The 24123-nt window shown below is 39.5% G+C and overlaps 1 protein-coding gene across 2 annotated transcripts in view; it reads right to left on the bottom strand.

Annotated features, from left to right (window-relative positions):
* The window catches only part of mylk5 (myosin, light chain kinase 5), a 77340-nt gene that overhangs the window by 28933 nt on the left and 24284 nt on the right, over positions 1 to 24123 (bottom strand). For both annotated transcript variants that reach the window (XM_059006593.1, XM_034055663.3), the window contains exons 7-8: positions 22240 to 22282; positions 15000 to 15124 (exon numbers count right to left, since the gene is read on the bottom strand). In XM_059006593.1, coding sequence (XP_058862576.1) covers positions 15000 to 15124; positions 22240 to 22282 — 168 coding nt within the window. The remainder of the gene's footprint in view (positions 1 to 14999; positions 15125 to 22239; positions 22283 to 24123) is intronic.

The following is a 24123-nucleotide window of genomic DNA, read 5'->3' as shown; positions in this document are numbered from 1 at the left end:
ACGTCTCTCATCAATCAGTTGGTTATCTGCTAAGTTAACGAATTCAGCTATGTGTTAAGTCAAGGGGGTTTCGGTCTGGAATTCAGCCTCTCAACAGGTAGAGGGCACTGATTATTCGTAAAGGAGGGCAGCACGAGTACGGCAGATGCGTCACTCGAGTCAAGTGCTTTAAGTAAGCTATGAGACCCAACAGGGTGGGTGGTATTGGGCAATACCACACCGCCCAAGGGCGTATGAGGCCCAACGCCGGACCACCCTGCATGGTCTTATTGCTCTTAGAAAATGGGCAACTGTTACGAAAAAAAAGACAGAAACAAGCTTTGTGGTTTAAAACTTGATGAGTAAGTGGCTCAATGATATCAGTCCAGGTGAAAAGGCACTTATGCTGGTACTTTTTATCTCTTATCAGGAGGGGAATTACGACTCGTTCCCCCAGGCAATGGTCATGGAGAGGCAGCGGATAAGAGACCTCCACTTCAGACTGCAAGAGGGCCTGGTCACAAACCTTTGAGGAATGCTTTTTTAGGTTTGTGGCAGTGTGCCCCGCCCATGTGTGTGTTATGTGTTATGTGTTGTGTGTGGTGTGTTAATGTTGGTGTATAGGTATTGGTGCACAGGATATAAATGGGTCTGTGTAGCATGAGTGATTTAAAATATGTAGTTGTATTTAGGCACGGGGATGCATAATCACTTCACGTGCAGATAAAGTATGTGAGCACGGGATTGCTCAAATTAGTTCACGTGTTTTGATTCAAGTGAATAATTAATAATATATAGATGCGTGTTTTGCTCACTCGGTGTGTGGAAAACGAGTGTGGAGAGAGGAGAGAATTAAAAAACTAAACGAAGGAAAAAGTAAATATTAGTTGCTTTGACTCACCGTGTTTGTTTGTCTGTTTACTGTTTTGTCGTTTTGTTCGTCTATTTATTTTGGCCCAAAGTGCTGTGTTCAGTTTTGTTCAACCTTTTATTTTTGTTTGTTTAATAAACGTACTGAGAGCAGCCATTGTGGCTCAGTTTCAACCCCAGTACTGCCTGCTTGTGTGATTCTTTCTGGCCTGACATCACCCTACAGCCAGCCTGTTCACAAGGTACCTTGACAACTGCAACAAAAAAACCTCTTGAAAAAGGTTTTGCTAACATGTTTGTTTTTATAATTATACCACCACTCGCCCTATCCTTGAACAACCTACTAGTGACAACTGTGGCATCACTGTTCATAGTGACATGTTTGCTTCATGTAAAAATGTAGGCATACCTTTGAAAAAGATTAATCCGAACAGGTATATTGGATCTCCTCCTACTGGCTGATGAGTTAATAAGACATGTACTTACCACTCGACCACAGAGCTTGCTCTTTGGTTGAATGAGTATTGGTTGGCATCTCAGCCCTTTGAATTGAAATGAGAAGCAAGGGATAAACTCACGGTTAAAAGATTAACTTCTTACCATTCAACTAAAGAGCAAGTTCTGTAATCGAGAGGTAAGTACATGTCTTAGGCTGATGCAATTAACTCACCAGTTGCTAGGAGGATATCCATTACACAGGACATATTGCATGTTCCAGTCAGAAGTACTGGTATCACTTCAGTGCTCCTTTTCGCCTGGCCCCAGTCTCTCGTCTGAATTTCCCACCAAAGTTAAAAGTTGGCAGAGAGATGATGAGTCTGACAATGTCCAGCTTGTTGAAGTTCAAGTTTATGAAGGCAGGACCTGCCCCCAGATCTCCACAACCATCTGGTCCCAACAGTAAAAGGGCAGAAAACAAAAGCTTACCATGAAAGAAACAAACAGTTGTGGAAATGGAAATGGAAAAGACTACACACAACTAGGACTACTTTAATGATAAAGTGATGAGGGGTAGGGGAGAGGGACAACAGGGAAGCTCATTTTTCTATAGACTTTTATTTTTGTATTTGCTATTCATGGTTATATTGAATTCTAAAACGTTTGTATATAAATATGATTTTTCTCTTCATAATGCAAAGTTATTGAATAATTTCAAAAAAACAACTGCATTTTTAAATTGTATTTATTCATACATTTTCAAGTTTTAAAGGTTTTAAATATTTAGTTTTGCGTACTTTGTGATACTTTGCTTAGAAAATAAGGCTGTTTTCTGGCATTTTGTTGTACAGACCATGGCTGGGACAAAATCTTGTCACTTCTCAACAGTAGAAGATATCTGAAATCTGATTTTTTAATTTGCAACTGTAGCATCCTAATATTTTTTCTATGTATAACTTAGAAAGGGGTCAAAAGTACCAGTTTTAAAATGATTTTTTTAATGATATATAAAAAAATGCAATACATTCCACAACAAAATACATGATATCATTGGAAACAGCTAGTAAGGCGGTTCTGTGGATATTTGGGGTTTTAAATTCTGATTTATGGTTGCCACACTGCAAGTGCTAAAACACAAAGGGGTCATATCCACGCCCGTATATGGTTGTTCTATTTAGGCAGGAAAGGGTTAAATGAACATTCCTGAAAATGGTAAACAGGAGACTCAAAACCTGCTTTATTACAGCCCTGCGTTAATAAATAACTCCAGTTGTTTGGGTGTTTTTTAGGCAAGCTCTGCAGTATGTTTTACAGAAGGGTTTGTTGGTTTGTGTCTGTAACGATGCTGAAGTTTATTTAATTGATCCAAACTGTGTCTAAACACTGCCCCGGTTTAAACCTATAGTTTAGTTTAAATATAAAAAATGCATTTAACATACTCACACATACTGTTAGTTTTCTAAGAAGTATTGTTCTTTTAATGATTTAAATTATGATGGTACTAAGATCTGCCTAAGACCAACTGAATAGACTCTGTTGTGCATCTACAGAGGACACATGAAGGTAGATCAGCTTTGATAATATTATTATTATTTGTTTATTTAGCAGACGCCATTATCCAAGGCGACTTACAGAGACTAGGGTGTGTGAACTATGCATCAGCTGCAGAGTCATTTACAACTATGTCTCACCCGAAAGACGGAGCGCAAGGAGGTTAAGTGACTTGTTCAGGGTCACACAATGAGTCAGTGGCTGAGGTGGGATTTGAACCGGGGACCTCCTGGTTACAAGCCCTTTTCTTTAACCACTGGACCACACAATAAGAATGAAAGATAATCTGGCTCATGTCTATTCTAGTCAGTAAGGGCGGTGATCTCAAGCCGCAAAGGTAATGTCAGTGGTACCTTTATAACAGCTAAAAGGTTTATGGAAATTTTGAGCAGCCAAACGAGTGGACCAAATGCATTTAATGAAGTGCTTATTAGCATAATTATTCATTTATTTAACCTGGAGATTTACCCATTGAGACCGAGGCCTAATTTATAAGGACAATAAAACAATAAAAGGGCAATCGCAAAGTACAAACACAATAAAAACGTGTGGTTCAGACGTAACCAGTCGCATAAAGAGATCAAAGAACAGAATAAATAAGACATGTATCTATTTGTTAATGTGGACTGAAGGAGAAGCATTGGCAGGAGGTCCGAAGATTTTTCAGAAATATTCCCCAAATCTTTAAAACTAGAGAATAGAAAAATGATCAAATTCCATCTTCATACTTTGAAGGAAACAGTTCCACATCATCAGGAGTTAACATGCAAAAGATAATTCTCCAAAGCATGTTTAAACCCTCGGAACAGCCAAATTAGCAGGATCCTGACGGAGTAAACTATTGCTATTTCTCCAGAGCACTCAAATAGGGAGGTACGAAGCCTTTAAAAACCTTAACAACAAAACCATAGCAGTAAAAAAGCCTCCGGTTCATAGGTGAGAGCTGGCCTTGCTTTATGTAAAATGATGTGTCAAAGGGGAACACTCCTGAACAGATCTGTGTAGAGGCTGCGTACAACAAACTGGTAAATATATCATCATAATAAATTCCAATTCCAATTCAAAGGTGCTTTAATAAGATGACTTGTAGATTTCTGTTAATAAGTGGGGCTGCCCTGTGTGCCCCTGCAGAGCGAGCAAGAGAAGTGGGAGCGCCTGGAAGCCCAGCGAGGGAAGCAGCGAGAGTTGATCATCCAGCTCAAGACCCAGCTCGATGACCTGGAGAGGGTTGCCTATCAGGAGGGGAATTACGACTCGCTCCCCCAGGCCATGGTCATGGAGAGGCAGTGGGTAAGAGACCTCCAGCTCACACTGGGGCTTTCTGTGCAATAGAGGGCCTGGTCACAAAACTTGGAGGAATGCTTTTAGGTTGTGCCTTGACAATTGCAACAAAAAAAAGAAACTCTTGAAAAAGGTTTGAACCCATAGAACAGCCAAATAAACAGATTTCTGAGGTTAATTACTGATTACCTGTATTAGGGTATAAGGGTATGCAAGACTGCCTGTATTAGGGTATGCAGGATTACGTGTATTAGGGTATGCAAGATTGCCTGTATTAGGGTATGCAGGATTGCATGTATTAGGGTATGCAGGATTGCATGTATTAGGGTATGCAGGATTGCATGTATTAGGGTATGCAGGATTGCATGTATTAGGGTATGCAGGATTGCCTGTATTAGGATATGTAGGATTGCCTTTATTAGGATATGTAGGATTGCCTGTATTAGGATATGCAGGATTGCCTGTATTAGGATATGCAGGATTGCCTTTATTAGGATATGTAGGATTGCCTTTATTAGGATATGTAGGATTGCCTGTATTAGGATATGCAGGACTGCCTTTATTAGGATATGTAGGATTGCCTGTATTAGGATATGCAGGATTGCCTTTATTAGGATATGCAGGATTGCCTGTATTAGGATATTCAGGATTGCCTTTATTAGGATATGTAGGATTGCCTGTATTAGGATATGCAGGATTGCCTTTATTAGGATATGCAGGATTGCCTGTATTAGGATATGCAGGATTGCCTTTATTAGGATATGCAGGATTGCCTTTATTAGGATATGCAGGATTGCCTTTATTAGGATATGCAGGATTGCCTGTATTAGGATATGCAGGATTGCCTGTATTAGGATATGCAGGATTGCCTTTATTAGGGTATGCAGGATTGCCTATATTAGGGTATGCAAGAAGCCCCTGGGTTTATAGCTTTGCCAGGTACATCCCAAATACTTTGGCTAGAAGGTATATTGCATTTCTGTGCAGTTGACTGCATTGTCCTTTTTTGGGGGCATATTGTCAGTGGCACTAATAATCAGCAATTATTTTTCATAATTACAGTGATTTTTTAATCATTTGTATTAAAAAAGATCAGATCCAAACACAATATAACATTATATATTTTGAAAGAAAAAGCACCATTTATAGCTATATTATTTTAATACATTTTCAAGTTAACAAAATTATTTAATTAGTTCTGCTAGAATCCATATGCCCATGTGTTTTAGTTATTGATAAACAGAATCAGCTTTCATGTACCCATACTTGTAATTTCAGCCCAACAATTTTCAATAGTGCATATACGATAGTCATCCGAGCAAATCTCATTAACATCAACAGTATCTTGTATTTACCTAAAAGGTTTGATAGTCGCTCTATAAATATCTGCCTATTACAGCAAATGTAATTGGAAAAAATAACATTGTTTTCTGAGAATCTGAGATTTAACAAAAGGGTTTCACTTCAATCTAACTTGATTGACAGAAACACAGAATGCTGCAGAGTTAAAAATGAAGCCAACGGTCCAGAAACCCAAAAATCTCACGCTGTAATGCTACTGTGTGCATGAGGTCAAAGTGAAGAATTTTGCCCAAAACTCTTCTATAATACTATAAAAATATGAAATCGGCATCTCAAATGGGTTATGTGCGGATTATGATGCTTAAAAATGTAGCTTACAACCACAAGGCAAAGAAAATTCTCAAAATGAAGAACTCCTTGTAACTTTGTGAGAAGTATGACTGAAGTCTGCATAGGATGAAAACATTTTGATACACCATTTAGAAACACCACCTACTATAAGATGCTGTTTTTTTTTAATCTGTAAATGTGTATACAAAAAAAAGAGAAAGGAGAAACAGACATGGCTTGACATGTGCTACTGTTGTTTTGAAGAGTTTGGGAATTATGTTCCAATGATCCGAGCTGTTGTTATCAATCACCAGTCACTTCAATACCAAAAATAAATACATAATAAATAAGTCTGCATCTGTTAAAATATTTACATACTTAAATTGAAGGGATTTCTACATTAAGAACCAAAGCTTTTCTTGATATGTACTCAGCAAATGCCAATTCTTAAGGTTTAATTCACAACTGCGGGGCAAATAGAGGAAACATATAAAAAACTACAATGGTACCTCAGTTTTCAAAGCTTTACTTATATCCAGAGTCTAGACCAGGGGTGCCCAATCCTGGTCCTGGAAAAATGGACCATACTACACTATTCTGGTTAAACACTGGATACTTCTGGAGCAGGGGCCTTTATATCATCAATGGCTAAATATCTGGAACACATACTAATCTTGACTAATTAAGCTAATAATTGGTTCAATTAAGTAACAACTACAACAAAACAAATACAAAATAATAAACTGCACAGGGGCAGAGGGGTACCCCATTCTAAAACATAAATAAACAATACATTTAAACAGCAGGGCTTTGCCCTGCCCACTTTCCAAGTGGAGGGCTTTCTACCACTCTGCTACAGAAAACCATGCTGTGCTGCAGGCCTTGTCTTTTAAAGTGATGCAGTTTTTTAAACATCAGATTAATTGTTATACTGTAGATAAAGTAAAACGTACAAAACAAACAAAAATAAATAAATAAATAAAGTGCAGTTTATTTGCTGGTAAGAATTCAGAAACGATTGGTCACATTGCTTAAAACACAACTTACTTTTGAGCTGTCTGCATAAATTGCAGGGTGATGGTCCCTCAGGTGTGTAAAAAGGTTAGATGTGTTTCCACCACGAGCAGAAAACGATGTTCTGCAACGTCTACAAAACGGCACTCCATCTTCAAGTAACACACTGTCTTTTTTCTTATATCCAAAATACCTAGTAAGCAAGTTTATATATATATATATATATATAGAATATATATTTTCACAGGAGTGAAATTCCAATTGAATAAAAAACAAAACAACTAAACCTCCTACAAGAAGATATCTTCAGCCAGCTTTCGGATAGCGCTTAGAGTGACTGGCAAAGCTCTACGTTCCTGAGTTTAAGTTTTCACCATCCAAGCTGACGAGGAGGTAAACAGACAGCCCTTGTTTTATCCCACTGAACTCTGCTGGAAAAAAACAGACGTGAAGGACTGCTGTGCTGTAAGTAGTTCATCTTGGGTTGTCTGTTGGGACTGTACTATAAAATAACATTTGCTTACCAAGGTGGGTGTACATTAGTTTGTATTACATGCTGGATTGAGGTTGCAGTCTCTTCGGGGGTGTCATGTACATAGGCAGAGTTGCGTGTTTCTTTCTTTATTTTTTGAGCAGGGGTAGAAAAAAAATGCTGTTACGTTTCTTTATTGAGAGCTGCGTTTATTTGAGGGTGGCGTCTATTAAAAAGCTGATATCTGAGTGAGGCGTTAATTCGAGGGCTGCGTTAATTCAAAGTAATACAGTATATATATACTGTGTACATATATATATATATATATATAGTAGAAAATATAGATGCCGGCACTACAGAGATGTTTCAGTCCATTTATAATCAGACACAAGGTGCTTTGTCCCAGAAAAAGTTAAATAGGAAACACTTCCTAGGTGTTGCCTCCGTCGAAGAGAAAAGACGGCAACTCCCACTAAATAAAAGTCTATATCCCAAACGTGTGCCTCAGTTATTCATACTTTATTCATTAAAACAAGGTAAAAGCAGATACGCTGACATGTTTCGACATGTTGTCTTCATCAGAGCGTATTGAAAGCAGGACTCATTAGATCTATTAAATGCACCCAGTACTGTCATTATTTGATTACTAGAAATAGTAATCTAGCAATCAATGCGTTCAATTCACATTCCGGATACTTAACAATCTGCTATATATTGTAGCGGCAGCGTATCTGGTCCGCAGCAGGATGAAATGGAGACGGCACAGGATGCAGTTTAAAGCAGTGAAAACTGCTATTTTCATTGAAGCTTTGGAACAGCAGGCAAATGGACGCTCTCTTATTAAATAGTTTAGTTCAGATAGATAGCTCCAGGACACCCTCCCACACAGTTACAACATGGCCCCGAGCTACATTGTGATTTGTGTTCGGTTCTGCCAGTCAGCTGTTTGCGCGGGACAGAGGGTATGAGTGATTGGACCGTGTGTATGTAAATGTACCCCTGTGTGTGTGAGCCAATAGGGCTCGGGGGGATCATGTTGACAAGTATGTGAACTCACTTTCGCAGTCAGCTATGCTCGCTGGAAGAGTTTCCACTGCAAGTATTTTTTGGTTTAGTTTTCCTGCACCGAATCAAGCTAATGTACGGAACGACCACCCCTAAGTGACATGAACGGGACCTAAATGACTTCAAGTTATTTGGCTTAACCATCAATATTAGTAACCGGACAACCAAGAAGAAGCCTGGAGGTGGGAAAGGAATTAAAATACAAAGAAACAAATATGTAGCCTACAAAATCGTTTTGATAAATCGAAATATAAAATTAATCTGACAAAATGTTTTGCCGGTACTCCATACAAATTTTTTACAAGTACGCAGAAATAGAGAAGGAGTTAGAACATTTAAAGTGCTGAGTGCTGGCACTGTGCTAAAGGAAGTGCCAACATTGCTGGTGTTACAGGCTAATTCTCACCCCGGTGAGTTCTGTCCAAGGTTAATCCTCATCCTGTCAGGCCAAATCTCACCCCCAGGACTGTGAAGGTTTTTTGAGATTTTACAATCAGAAAGACAAGAGGATATTTGTCCTTAGTGTTTTAATTTAATTTAGTGTTTTAATTTAATACGTGACATGACGTTCTGTAGGTGGTGCGGGTTGATTCTATGGTAGTATTAAAGCAGGTTGATTCTATGGCAGTATAGATCCCACCCCCTGAGTGGTGCATCCAGTAAAGGCGCTCCACGTGGAGTGCAGGATGCGCCCTATAGCCTGGAGGTCGCTAGTTCAAGTTTAGGCTATTCTACTGTCGACCGTGGACGGGAGTTCCCAGCGGGCGGCGCACAATTGGCCGAGCGCCGCCCGGGGTCGGGGAGGGCTTAGATCGGCCAGGGTGTCCTCGGCTCACCACGCACCAGCGTCCCCTTCAGACTGGCCGGGCACCTGCGCGCCTGACTGTAAGTTGCCCAGAGCTGCGTGGTCTTCTGACGCTTTAGCTCTGAGATGGCTGCATGGCGGGCCTGCAGAGTGAAAAGAAGCTGATGGCACACGTTTTGGAGGATGCGTGTGTCCGTCTTCGTCCCTCCCACAAGGGTGGCACCAGTGAACCGGGTTGAAATAAACAATAACTGGGCTTACCAAATTGGGGAGAAAATAAGAAAAATAATTGGCAATTCCAAATTTAAAAAAATATATATTATTGGTTTGTAGTGTATGAAACATTTTTGTTCTATTATTGTTCTCACTATTATTGTTCAATAAACATTGCTTATTTTGTCTACCTCAGTCTATTTTCCCATATCTTTTACAGTACATTCACAAATATATGTCCTACCGCTGATTAGCTTAGATTAGTTATCGTACAATGAAAACGATTATGTTATGTACAGAGTACTCGGGTGAGAATTGGCCTGACAGGGTGAGGATTAGCCTAGGACAGAACTCACCCGGGGTGAGAATTAGCCTGTAACACCGGCACTGCTGCTGACAGTGCCGAGCCACTGAATACCCAGTGCCAAGAGGCTTATGCGAGTGTGTGCTGGCAATGTGATTTAAATACACTACCTTTACAGCAAATACAAATACATCAAATGTGGTTATGTGGATATGTTATTTAATTGTAATTAAACCTCATGCATATTGTAACAGGGGAGATCTGTGCTGGCTGTCTGGCGCATGCACCATTCTGCAAGGGGAAGGTCGGGAACCCTGTAGGATCCGCCTGTCAATCATGGCAGTGACATAGAGAGGTTTGGTGACGGTGTCTCTGAGTGGTCGAGAGGCGGGCCTTGGGGGGTCGCTCGACCTGTAAGAACTACGCTCTGTTATTCATTCGGGTGGCCATTACAGGGGAAACCCAGTGACGCTGGGTTCGGAAGCCGGTGTAAATAAACCGATGAGAATGCCTGTGGCTGGAGCGAGAGAACGGGACCAGCAAGCAAGGCTGAGGAAAACATCCGATATTAAATAAAAGAAAAATAATTGTTACGTACCTGAGGGGGATGTGTGTAATTAGCTGGGGAACCTTGGCAGCCCCAGTGTATAGTGAGGGAACAGGAGAGCATAGGTTGGGGACACGAGCTGACCGGTGCTGCCACCACCATGCTTGACAGTTGTGATGGTGTTGACTGGGTGATGTGCAGTGTTGGGCTTGCGCCAGACGTAACACTTGGAATTTAGACCAAAATGTTCAATTTTTATCTCGTCTGACCACAAAACCTTTTTCCACATGTCTGCAGTATCATCTACATGCTACTACTTTTCGCAAACTCCATACGTGATTTAAGATGAGGTTTTTTTGAGTAATGGCTTCTTTCTTGCCACTCGTCCATACAGGCCAGCTTTGTGTAGGGACCAGCTTATTGTTGATGTGTGAACACTGACTCCCATCTCAAGAGTGAAAAGTTGGGACACTTTCAGTTGGGGTGGGGAGGTAGGGGGGTGTTAGTGTTATAATATAGTTTGTATATAAAATAACATTAAAAATAGAGCGTGAACATACCATGTGCTGTAGATCGTATGCCCTCTAATTGTCAGCACCAGCGGTCTGGTACTTCTTGGATGACTTGGCCATGTGCATAACATCCTTTCTGCCGATGACATAACTGCAGAACTCCTTGCAGCTCATGCTGAAATTATTTTTTACTTGCGTTTCGCACCTCAGTAGTGCAATACTGCTTCAATTCCTTGCACAACCTTTAATTCATAGTCAAAAGACCGATAGGAATGTTGGTGCAGTATTGTGTGATACACTTTTGTAAGCTCTGTAGCAACAACTTGGGTATCCAACGTTGCATTGGGCTTGCTGAAGAAGTTTGAGACAAGATGTAACGGGAGATCTGGAATGACTATCTGGCACATGCGTGTTACTGCAGGTAGAGGACAGCAGTCTCGTAGGATCTGCCTGTCAGTCATGACGACGACACGGAGAGGAGGGGAAGAGGGTGTGTGTGCTTTCCCTCTCTCTGAGTGGCTGAGAGGCGGGCCTTGGGAGATTGCTCGGCCCATAAGAACTGCACTTGGTGTGCATTCGAGTAGCCGTGTTTGGGAACACACAGTGACACTGACAGAAGACGTCAGTTTTTAAAACAAGAACGATGCAAGCCTGGCTGGGGAAAACAGCCTGCCTTAAAATAATTTAAAGATAAAATAAATAAAAGAAATAATCACGTACCCGAGGGGACGTGTTTAGTTGTACGGGGAACTCCGGCCATCCCAGTGTATGGGGTAACTGAGCGTAGGACGGAGGCCCGTTCTGACCGGCTTAGCGGCAGTGGGGGCACTGCGTAAGCAGCACTTTTGTTTGTAGTTTTATTGCTGTGTTTTATTTTCAATTTTTCTTTTGCCTTTGGTTATCATTATTATTTACGAGCACTTGTATGTGCATTTGACTATGTACCTGTATTGGTAACACTGTGGTTCTGTTTACGGTTGTCAGTATCCAGGCCACGGACAACAGTGCCCTCTACTGGTAGAAATAAATAAGTGCACCTGAGCGGTGTTACAAATAAAATACTGCCTCCTTGTGTCAGTGAATTGCCCACCTCCCTTCCACACAAGGGTATTCTGTTTTGCAGTTTGGCAGTTTTGCACATGTTGTTCAGTCCTTGACCACCTTCAAGACACACCTGTTCAGACAGCATCTGTAAACCTCGCAACTCTCGACTATACAGGACTGTATGGCACTAATGGTAACCGTATTCACATGTTTTGTAATTGACCTTATTTGAAATCGTTCTTATTCATTTATTGTATTTACTACTTGCTTTTAATAGACTTTACTCTTATAAGCACATTTACTATTTGTGTAACTGCTCTTAGTCAAAATCACTCTCAAATGTAATTATAATTATTTACTGTTTTATTTTCTCTTATTTGCATTTGCTCATATGTACTGAGTTTATTGTATTTTATAACTGCTCTTATCTGTAATATTTCATAATGTGATATTTTATAACTGCTCTTATCTGTAATATTTCATAATGTGATATTTTATAACTGCTCTTATCTGTGATATTTCATAATGTGATATTTTGCAATGTGATATTTTGTAACAACTTGTAAGCCACGCTGGATAAGGGCGCCTGCTAGTAAATAATAATAATAATAATACTGTTGTATCCCACCGGCGTGATGCTTCACATCAGACTCACCGCCGTGACTGATGGCGCATTCTTTGTAACATAATTTACAAAATGCCTTTGTATTTCTTAGCAGATTTCTTTGAATCCAGGTGTCATTTTTTCTCACTCCATTTGGTACTTCTTTTTTGCTTTTTAGTGACAGCTTCATCAACAACACCAGCCATCAGGACACTACACCGGTAAAACTGCACTGAAGTATACGTCGGGCCCCGGACGCCTCCCGCATCATACGACTGCAGGTTAATGTGATTGGAGAGCTGCATAGATGCAAACAACACACCCTAAACTAGTAGAGTACGCTGTTGCACGGAGAGACAGTACAGCAGCCACATACGGAATTTCCTAACGAGAAAATCAAAATTTCGATCGGGACGCAGGACAAAGCCCCTAATATCGGGACGATCCAGATTTTATCGGGACGTCTGGTCACACTAAGAACATCACATGTATCAGAAACAAATGAAGGGAGTTTACGGACAAAGGGTTGTAAATAAAAGTCAATATATTGACATATATTGGCACCTATACCTGCGACAAAAGGTCTTCCAGGAGGATTAGTGTAATATGACAATTGCATGATGTTGAATCAAAATAAGATTTAATAAGATTGTTAAGTATCTGGAATGTGAATTAAATGCATTGATTGCTAGATTACTATTTCTAGTAATCGGATAATGGTGTTAAATGACAATGAGTACCGGGTTCATTTAATAGATCTAATGGTTTCAATACACTCTGATGAAGACAACATGTCGAAACATGTCAGCGTATCTGTTTTTACCTTGTTTTAATGAATAATGTATGAATAACTGAGAGGCACTTTTGGGATTTGCCGTCTTTTCACTTCGGCGGTGGCAACATCTAAGAAGTGTTTTGCTGTGCAAAAGTCTTAGACATGTTGCATTTTTCTATGATGCATTATGAGCATCAACAATTTACTCAAAGCCTCCACTAGTGTTTTCTACTATTATGACAACCTTGACTTGCATAAAGAAGGAAAAACATTGAGTGAAATAGCTTGCAGAACTTGATTTTCAAGGTGTGGTATCCGAAGCATAATCAAGTAATCAAGCAGAGAGAAACATCATCTGTAATTGACAAACCCAGGACTGGAAGACCCAAAAAGCTGTCTAACAAGGATAAGCAATACTTGAAGATAATATCCTTAAGGAATAGAAAGAAGACAAGCGTTGAATTGACAACAGAACTGGCAGAAGGCACAGGTGTCGTTGTCCATCAAATCAACACACAACAAGTCCTGCAACAAAGCAACTGTCCGGGTTGTTACAATATATTTTTTTAATTTGAAAGTAAAAATATATGAAAGCATGACGACCTTCATGTACAAAAATCTTCACGAATATACAATTGAACAAGAACTGTTGAATATTTATTTTCATTTCATACAGTATTAAATGGCAGTTTTATATGATATAATACATAAATATCAAGATAAATAAATAAATAAATAAATAAATAAATGTCTATGTATTCACTTATATGTATTCATTTATTTCAATATTTAGATTAATGTATTTATTTATGTTTTACTTTTACCAAATATATAGGCTATCCTTCAGCATAGCTAATTCTCAGAAATGAATGTTCCTTTTTGTCCAGTGGGGACCACAAATAGCGTTACTCTCATCAACCATTATCGAGACAGGAAACCAAACTTCCTTGCGCCAATAGGTACCACAATGAGCATTACACTGACAGGTAACCAAAAAGCTCAAGATCAGAATCTCAGAATAAGGATGATGATGAAGATGAATGATGACTCGAAATATCTCAAAAATATAACTAAGTCCCGAGAATTCTCAGCTGGCTAACTTCATCTTTCAAAATATTGCTTGTCTCAACTAATCGTGTAGCACTGATGACAGTATAACACAACACACTTGCAAACTGAAGGTTATATAGGTTCAAATCCCACGTATAACAGACTTAAAAAAAAAATATATATATATTTTTATGTTTACATAAAGAAAGATTTATTTCAGGTAAATGTTCCATTATAAAAATAAATAATTTAATATAAATAGACGTCACAATAAGTGCGTTCCCTAGTATATTTCCATGTTGACAAAACAAGTTAATTGTCATTAAACTTGGATGTCCTGTAATATACATATGCGTGGACAAAAGTGCCAGGGGTCTGCAAAAAAATAAGTTGTGGGAAAAAGGAGATGGACATTTTTAAATTACTTTGGCGACTTATTTCTGTTACTGTATGACAGGTATTGACTTTTTTTCTACATTTCACCTAAGTGTGTTGGGAACTACAAATTAAAAGTGAAATGGTGCTTTTGGCTGACTTATTTTTGCTGCACCAATACCCTGAAAACACGTACTATCCTTGCTGTATAGAGTCTGGCAGTTCTCGCACTTCGCTGATAACTTGGTGCGAGGAACAACCGTTCCTCTCAATTAATAACATGGCAAACCAGGGTAAACTATGGTAAATGCATAGTATAAATCCTATGAAAGCACTGTAAAACTGCAAACATACTGTGGTAAACTCTTACAGTAATTAGCAGCACTAGCTTAATTATTACATTAGAAGCTTCCCAGTCTCTACCGTTTTAAACACACAGCTAATAACAGAATTTCTTGAGTCTCCTACCTGGCTGAGCGCTGTCCTGTTTTGGCTTGTGTTGTGTATTGGTTGAGATGGTATCATTATTATCATCCAGAGGTCTCCTGTCCAGTTGGTCCCTTTTAGGGTGTGTGGGACTTTTCAAAATGATCCTGAAAGTGGACACAAAACTCATTTCTCATGAACAGAAAGGTTTCCAGTAAAAACAAGTTTCTGTTTCAGTGCTTCACGTTGTAGCATTAGTTGCCCTCCTCAGATGTCACACCACTGTATATTTCTCATTAGCTTTCATCCTTGAAGTTGTCACAGGAAACCATTCATATTTATAAACTCCTGTGGGGTGTTAGGCAAATCTCTGAGCCTGTTCCAGATGAGACTTGTTTCTGACAACAGCAAAAGGGGAGGAGGGAGAGAGCAAACCAGAGAATACTCTGCCACCAACTACAGTCCAGTAATCATGAACACATGGTTTGTTTGTTTCAAGAATACAACCCAATACCTTTATATTCTAGTATTCTAGCTAACAGCTTCCGACTGTCTCCTTGTACTAGTAGGTTAAGGTTTTATTGCAGGGCTAGATTTACTATGCCTGTGAGCCACATTACACCATTTTTTTTTTCTAAAAGGACTAGAAAAAAAAGACAATGTGAAATTCATTAGTTCCGCTTTGTACTAACTTATGTTTGTATCATTCAAATCTTGGGTAGTACGAGAGATATGGCAGAACACATATAACTGTAAATAACGCACTGTTAACATTCACACAGATTTTTTTTCTTTTTATTTACACTGCAGTACCCCCATTATATAGTCAGATATCAAAATAAAGAATCAGCAATATTATTTCTAGTTTTCAAACTTTTAAATATGTTTTATTCTATTTACTTAAAGGTGTTCACCCTTGGACCGAGCAAAGCTCAGTAAATTCAGCCCTGTAATCCTTCCCATGCCTGAGTTGTCAGAGACTGCTCACAGATCGAATGCCTTCCAACCTGTGCTTACTAGCATTTTAATAGCCTTTTTATCATGTGGTATTGTTTTCACACCATTGGTTCAACACTTCTCTGTATACTCTCTGCACACACACTTCCCTTAGCATGACCTACATTTTCAAAACCTTATAAACAAATTAATTCTACCGGAAAATAAAATATTTGCTTTTACAATAAACAGCAAAAAACATATTACACTACTTTATCCCTTAGCTTCTAAGTATTTCTGAAATAGATGCCTTTTCAAAGTTATGGTATACAGCACAACAGAGTAGTATGTTTTAGTAAAAGCATAGGCATGTACTACTATAGTAATAAAGCATTGTAAATACTAGAGGAGAATGGTAAAGTGAATTTGGCTGAGGAAATTAGGTGTTTAATGCAAAGTTAGCATATAAGGGTTATCGATTCAGAAACAAGCACAAGCACAACCATCACATGAAATCTGTCTGTAAAACTAATGCTAGTTTACATTGGCTGCAGTGGTTTGAAAGGGACTGGTATAGTGCAGCACCAGAAGCATTCACGATATGAGGCTGCAGTAAATTATTAACCTCGCTTTTCAGCTTGCTGACCACATTACCACATTGTGTTCTTTAAGTTTTCTGTTGTGCTATCTGAAACATAGCTGTGTGTGTGTCAATGTCACTGTGGTAACAGCAGAAAGTTCAATAACCCAGACCTTGACAGCAAGCCAGTAAACAGTGTTTGACCTCTCTCTGCAGACAGAGGAGCTAGGACAGTACAGTACATGCACCCCAACCTGTAAAAAGCTAATGCAAAGTAATAGCAAAATTATGGTAAACTGCTAAACTTTTACAAGGGAAGCAAGGGCAGGTGATGATCAGAAAGAGGTAATGGAAAATGGTGGCCAAACTGTAACAAGAACAGCTCTTATCAGCCCTTAGAACTAAACCATTTCTCAAAATCTTGCTTATGAAAGACTACACTTCACGGAACTAATTTCCTTATGCAGGATATTGTTAAAAAGAAGCAACTTCAAAATAGAAGGAACTGTATCAAGCTTTTCCATACTGTGTCTCATGATTCCCTGGTACTGTACTTGCTGCCCTGTTTCAGGTTTTCCCCTTAAACCACCTTTAACTCATATTGTACTTCCTCCTGACCTCAAAGGTAAGTATGTAGTGGAGGTGGTAGTACGTACGTCTATCTGTCCAATTGTCATGAAACTTGGTATTAACATTATTTAATATAAGTTATTGAACGTATCAGATTGTGGGGATATATGGAGGTGTCTGTCTGTCCATTCATGCACCCGGCTGTATGTCACACTTCTTTGCATATATCTGGAGAATCAAATTGTGAGTAAACATTTCAAGCTGGTTTCACAAACTCTTTCAGATTAACATTCATCTTGGACTACTTAATGTTATTTTGGCAAGGTAAGGAAGCCAGTCATTCATTACATTTAGTTAATGTTTCTATACTATTCTGTACATACTGTTAACATTTTCATCATAATGATAGATTTGTTGAATGTACAGCCCTGGAGGGGGCTGTATATTACTGAAATACTTTTACTGTTGATTAATAGCTTCTCCAGACTTTTCACTTTGATCCCTTTGCCCTGCCACAATCTATAAAGATCATTTCCTTATCTAGAGGTGGGAGGGCTCCACCTGTGCCAGCAGGATGGAGTAGTGGTTAGGACTCTGGACTCTTGATCAGAGGGTCGTTGGTTCAATCCCAGGTGGGGGACACTGCTGCTGTACCCTTGAGCAAGGTACTTTACCTAGACTCCTCCAGTAAAAACCCAACTGTATAAATGGGTAATTGTATGTAAAAATAATGTGATATCTTGTAACATTTGTAAGTCGCCCCGGATAAGGGCATCTGCTAAGAAATAATAATAACAGGCTTGTTGTAACCTGCACATAGGGGTTGGGAGGGCCTCTACTACCTGTAACATTCTTGCTTGATTTTTTTTTTTTTTTTCTAATGATCTTTAAAATAGTTGACATAGTTAACCCTAACCAGTACTTTAAGCACAGATAGAGAACACTCATTTTTTTTGTTAAGCAAAACTGCTGAAAGTGTATCTTGTTTGTAATGCTTTTATTTTGTGAATTATCAATAAAAATGCACAATCCTGTTTGGTTGTTCCTGTGACTCCTGCTTGCCTGACCATCAGCTAGCCTGTTCCAGTTACACAGTCATGTTGACAATGTTTTTTAGATCGATCAGCTACTAGGAACCAAGCACTGATGGACGGAAATGTTCTCATGTTTATGGTTGTGAGTGGAGACTTGTTCCTTTTCTTTGTTCTTAGTTCTGTCTCTTGAAGATGAGGAACAGATCATACTGCTGTATAATGCACACTTTTTTAATGACAGGGTGGTGCCAGTGTGTAGAGGGGGAAGCGTGTGCAATATGAACATGATCCTCCTGAGCAAATATCTCTCTCTGGAGGGCTTCCTTAGAGCTTCCTGCAGACTCAACAAGGCTGCTGATGTGTGATAAGGGGCTGGGAGCAATGCATGAAACCCACTGGCGTTAGTAACTATTACTTCAGGGCAAAGCTTCCTTATTTTCCTCAGAGAAAAAAAAATGTTGCATCACTCAAAATTTGTACCGAATAATGCTGTCAGGAGCACTATTACCTCCTCAAATTCCTTGCATGGCCTGTAATCCCTGCTGTGTTGTGTTGGCCATTGATTTTATTTTATTGCACCTCATTCTTGCTGTATTGTTGTATTGTTTCATTTCTGATTGCTTGTTGTGAGCTTACTCAAATTTTCAAATGTTTTACTTTTTATTTAAATAAACATTTTTTTCAAATAGAAAACATTTAGGATTGCTACCCAACCCCTGTCTTTTATCTCTGGTCATCTGACAATAATCTTGCTGGAGACAAAACAAGGACTGGTGTTTAAAAGAACAGTTTTGTTCAAACTGGACAGTAGGCAATGCATGAATGAGTGGTGATACACAAATGCAGGCAATGAGGCAATGAAATAAAAAATAAAAAATTAACTATGTGTTCTTGCTCTGCCTGTAAATAATTGGTGTTTTGGTGGTGATTGGCAGGGATGGGGTTAATTCCTGTCCCTGCCAAAAAAATGTGAGAATGTGACTGCTCCTCAATAGAATACTTGGTGCTATTTGGGAGCAGCCACATTCTATAAAACGAGAGCCCAGGGCTCCGTTAAGAAGGAGGGAGTTTGGTGAGTTTTTGTTCTGTGTATTGCTATTTGTTTAAAGATCTGTTCAGTGAAGACAAATGCCCAGACTGACAGCAGTTTTTTTTGTGTACATGTGTGTATGTTGTTTAAACCTTTTGTTTTGGCCCTTGTGTTTGACGTTAGTTTTGTTTATTAAAATGTGCATCAGCTCTTAAACTTCTCTGTGTCTCAAGTCTCCTTCTCTGCCGATAACACCTGGGCCCACATTGCTATCCTGTCAGGCTGTGGGATAGTGACCCCTGGTGACTCAGACCAGGAAGTGCAGGTTTAAAAATAAAAATAATAATATGGGAAAAGAGCCCCAGCTGCAAGACAGGACCTCATCGTCTGGCTGGACCATGCCGGCCTCTCAAGCACTGTGGGAGGATGATTTGGATACCTTCGTTGACGCTTGGGAGAACCAAGGGGGATAGTGCCTCCTGTGCAAGATTACGGGCTTGGCGTTGTCTGGTGCCCACTCCCGGAGAGGGAAAAGGACACCCAGACGAAGGAGCAGAGGCACCTTACACCCTTCCCAACATTGGTGTCCTGGATTGCCTGTGTGTACAGCAGTGACAAGCACCACCATTGACTGGACCTCTGCATTATCCCACTAGATTGGTGTGGACTTTGTGAGTGGTTCGGTCATGGATGGCGTGAATGCCCCGAGTCGCACATGCAGAAGAAAAAAAACTAAGCTCATGGCACGCAAAGCCCAAAGAGCAGGTGCGGGAAGAGACCGAGCATCCAGCGCCCAGAAGGGGAGAGCCCGTGCGTCCAGCACCCAGAAGGGGAGAGCCCGAGCGTCCAGCGCCCAGAAGGGGAGAGCCCAAGCGTCCAGCGCCCAGAAGGGGAGAGCCCGAGCGTCCAGCGCCCAGAAGGGGAGAGCCCGAGCGTCCAGCGCCCAGAAGGGGGAAGCCCGACCGTCCACAGCCCAAGAGAGGCAAGACCGCATCTCCACCAGCACCTGAGGGGGGAGGCCGAGCATCCACAGTATAGCACTGTGGGCCCAGGTGTTACCAGCAGGAAAAGAAACTCTGACACAGGGAAGACTAAGTTTAACACTAGAAGCCCTGCGGTGGTCATTTTGGCAGTTTTTGGTTTTAAAATGTAATTTTCTCCAGTCGTGTAACACATATGGGGCTGTGCGTTCGTGTACCTTTCTGTCCGTATGTATTAAATATTCTCACAAAGCATGAAACGCAGGAGTGCAGAAATAAAGGAGATATATTACATTATACCTTAAAGCCCCGGAAGCAGTCACATTGACGGCCACACAGAAAACAATTGTATTTTGATTATACAGAACGGTATTCTACTTTATTATTTTTATTTACCAGTCCACAATGTGTTTAGCTGTAATCAGATTAGTCTCTACTTTCTTCCTGAGTTAATGACTGACAGTCTATTGTTTTCAATCAGTCTTTTGAAGGCTGACACCTGCTTGCCAGCTGTGCTGCTTTGGTCAGTCAATTAGCATCGGGACTAGTGAAAATAAATACCAGAGACTATGGAGTTTTACAACGCAACAAAATATGGAGTTGATGTTTTGGATCAGATGACATGGAAGGTCTGTTCAGGTGTTTTATAATGTATTGGACCTAGCAGCCATCTACTCCTGGGTACTTTACAAAAAATGCACGGAGAAGAATTTACCAAGGAGAGAATATATTTTACAGTTAGCACAGGAACTTTGCAAAAAGCATTTGGAACAGAGGGAGACTGCCAAGCGTGTACCCACAGCTGAACCTGGCAACCCCGCTGAGAGCCACAAGAGATGCCAATGCCAGGTTGGCAAGTGCAATAAAAATAAAACTTCGGACAGCTGTGCCCTGTGCAGAAAGGCGGCGTGGAGAAGCGCATTATCTGTGTTGATTGTGAACAGCCTTAGACTCAAGGTAAAGGAATACCCTTTTTTATAACTTTTTGTGCTGTGCACTTCTGTAAAATGTTTTTTTTTCTAAGTTTATTTATCTACGTTGTTCAGTTGCTTTTGCTCATCTGATAATAAACCGATTGCTGTTGAAAAGTTAAAAATGTATTGCTATCATTTCAGTTTTATAAATATGTATGTTGTAAACCAATGTCTGTTCAGATGTTTAGTTACATGTTCTTGTTTTGATTTGTAAAATAAATGTTCATATATATATATATATATATATATATATATATATATATATATATATATATGCTTTAGTTGTTCAGATGGTTGTGACGTACTCACTAAAAAAAAAAAAAAACTAATTACATCTGACTGTTTCTCCGTTCATTATACTATTTACAGTGTTTTGAATACAGCCGTCAGAAAGACGGCTGCGGGGCCTCTAGGTATGAGTATATCTCCGGTCCTTCTAGTGTTAAGCAGTGATTGCATTTTAATAAAACAAACAAAATGGCACAAAGGCCAGAACAAAAGGTTTAAACAGATGTACACAAAACAACTGCTGTCAGGCTGGGCAGTCGCCTTCACGAACCACACAGAACCACACTCCCGCCTTCTTAATGGCGCCCTGGGCTCTCCTTTTATAGAATGTGGGCAGCAGTGTGGAGTAGTGGTTAGGGCTCTGGACTCATGACCGGAGGGTTGTGGGTTCAATCCCCAGTGGGGGACACTGCTGCTGTACCCTTGAGCAAGGTACTTTACCTAGATTGCTCTAGTAAAAACCCAACTATATAAATGGGTAATTGTATGTAAAAAAATAATGTAATTGTATGTAAAAATAATGTGATATCTTGTAACAATTGTAAGTCACCCTGGATAAGGGCATCTGCTAAGAAATAAATAATAATAATGTGGCTGCTCCCAATTAGCACCAATTATTCTATTAAGGAGCATCCACATTCTCACATGTTTTTTGCAGGGACAGGAATTAACCCATCCCTGTCAACCACCACCAAAACACACACACTCAAACACACATTATTTACACTACGGTATTAAAATAATTTGCAATATTAACATACAGAAAAGTATATTCATTAAGAATATCTGAAAAGCCAAATACAATGGGACTATTTAAACTGGCAAAATGTAAATCTTCTCATGCCTCACAACCCCCCTGATGTGTGTTATTGCTTTGAAATCATACTTACTGTTTCCGGACACTGTTGGGATTCATGCTTGAGGTGCTAGGATCTGAAAGACAACGATTAGAGATACAGCTGAGGGATTGTGGTCTTAGTGTCTAGGATTGTACACTCTTTTTACAGTAATGTAATCTCAGAATATAACATGCACATTGTGCAGTGCTCTCCCCATGCATTGAGCACCTTTATTTAACATGTATATCTCACACCTCTTCTATAATGTGCTCTACTGGTATGCTAAAAGCACAGGAATAAAGCAAATAATACTTAGTATGACCAATTATATTTTAAACTGTGTTTATACTATATCATAAATGTATCTATTAAGCATAAACTGTACACTTGTTAATCATGTTTTCTCAAACATTACTAAATAGACCCTATTATAGATTGCAGTCTATGCTGAATATGCAATGTACTTCTCACCAAACTATACAAGAGCAAGAGTCTATACTGTACATCTATGAACACATAGTAAGCAATCAACACACAAACAGCAGGACCCACAGTAGTGATTTTCAGCATGATGCCTCACCACACTATACTTGTTATTACTGTGAAAGGGAGACCAACCATGTACTCAGGGGTGCATTCAGTGCTGATTTGTGCTTCTTGTCTGTCTGCTTTTTAAGATGGGTAAGCAAACTTACTCTGGCTTCGTCTTTTTTCGGAACTATCACTCGTTTTAATAATTGCGTGCTTCTATATTTAGACATCACCTTTTTATAGAAAGTTTTTAACTGATTATTTTACTGTATTTATTGGTTGTTTTTAGAGAAGCTGCTATTCTGTGATTGTCTGTCTGCCCCAGCTGTGGAAGCTTGTAAGAAGAGTTGTGGACAAGTCCTCGTTCTCTGTGCAAGGCCGCCTGTACTGCTTGTATCCTTGAAGGACTTTTTAAAGTAACTGCTCAGAAGTGACTGTTAGAAATTGAACTGAATTGTGAAATACGAAAAAGTAAAACTGTGTGTATGTACTGGGTTTTTGTTAAACAGGCAACCAGCAGCTTTTAAAGACAACTGTTCAGCTATGTTTTTACAAGGACAGTGGGGTCTTGTATTTATGTGCAGCTTGTTTTAGTTTTATTTATTTGAAATCTTTTTTTTACTGTATTTTACTGGTGTGATTTTAAAGATAGGTATAAGGGAAATAGTAAGACATATTCCAGACATTTAAAGGGTGTGTTCTGGGGTCCACCACCAGTACGGTGGGAAATAAGATCTGCCTCCTGTGAGAAAGAATCTTCAGGCTAAAAGCACAGTTTAATCAGGAGCCTTCTCTGAGTTAGCTTATGGACACAGTTTTATCAGGAACCTTCACAGGCCTTCTATGTTAGCTTGGGGAGACAGGTGGTGTTCATGGTCTAACTGGACTGGAGGGCTCTGTGAACCCCTCCTGCCTGGAATGGTAATGTATGTGAAATTTGTAAGATATCTGTTGTTAAGATAAGAAATGGTGAAATCTGAGTTTTTACTATTTTAACCATCTCTGTTTTAAATAAATTGTAAATCACCGCTTTATCACTTAATAGTTTTCTCTGTCAATTATTCCATGTGTTGCACTTTTCCCCTTGGTTCCAGTGAACAAAATTAAGAGAACCTGTGTCAGTAAACATTCGGCAAAAATTGGAAACTAATTTTAGTCCTCTTATTTTAGAACTGGCATAGTTGGACTAAAACCAATATATATTTACAAATAAATAAAAACTTATTGCTCCCACACAGCGACCTTTCCTTGCCTTGCTGCTTTGTGGCTACTCTAGGTTAACAAAGGCTCAGTTTGCAATCCTTAGTTTGAGGTAGTCTGTTTCATTTGTACTACTTGGGTAAGTGAATTTCTCTTCACTCCTTCAACACCATCTTTTCTGCCATTAACCAACAAGATGCTTCC

Source organism: Acipenser ruthenus, chromosome 33, assembly GCF_902713425.1.
Source record: "Acipenser ruthenus chromosome 33, fAciRut3.2 maternal haplotype, whole genome shotgun sequence".
Taxonomy (NCBI): domain Eukaryota; kingdom Metazoa; phylum Chordata; class Actinopteri; order Acipenseriformes; family Acipenseridae; genus Acipenser; species Acipenser ruthenus.
Note: the sequence above shows the minus strand (reverse complement) of the source record. Positions and strands in the feature narration are given on the sequence as shown.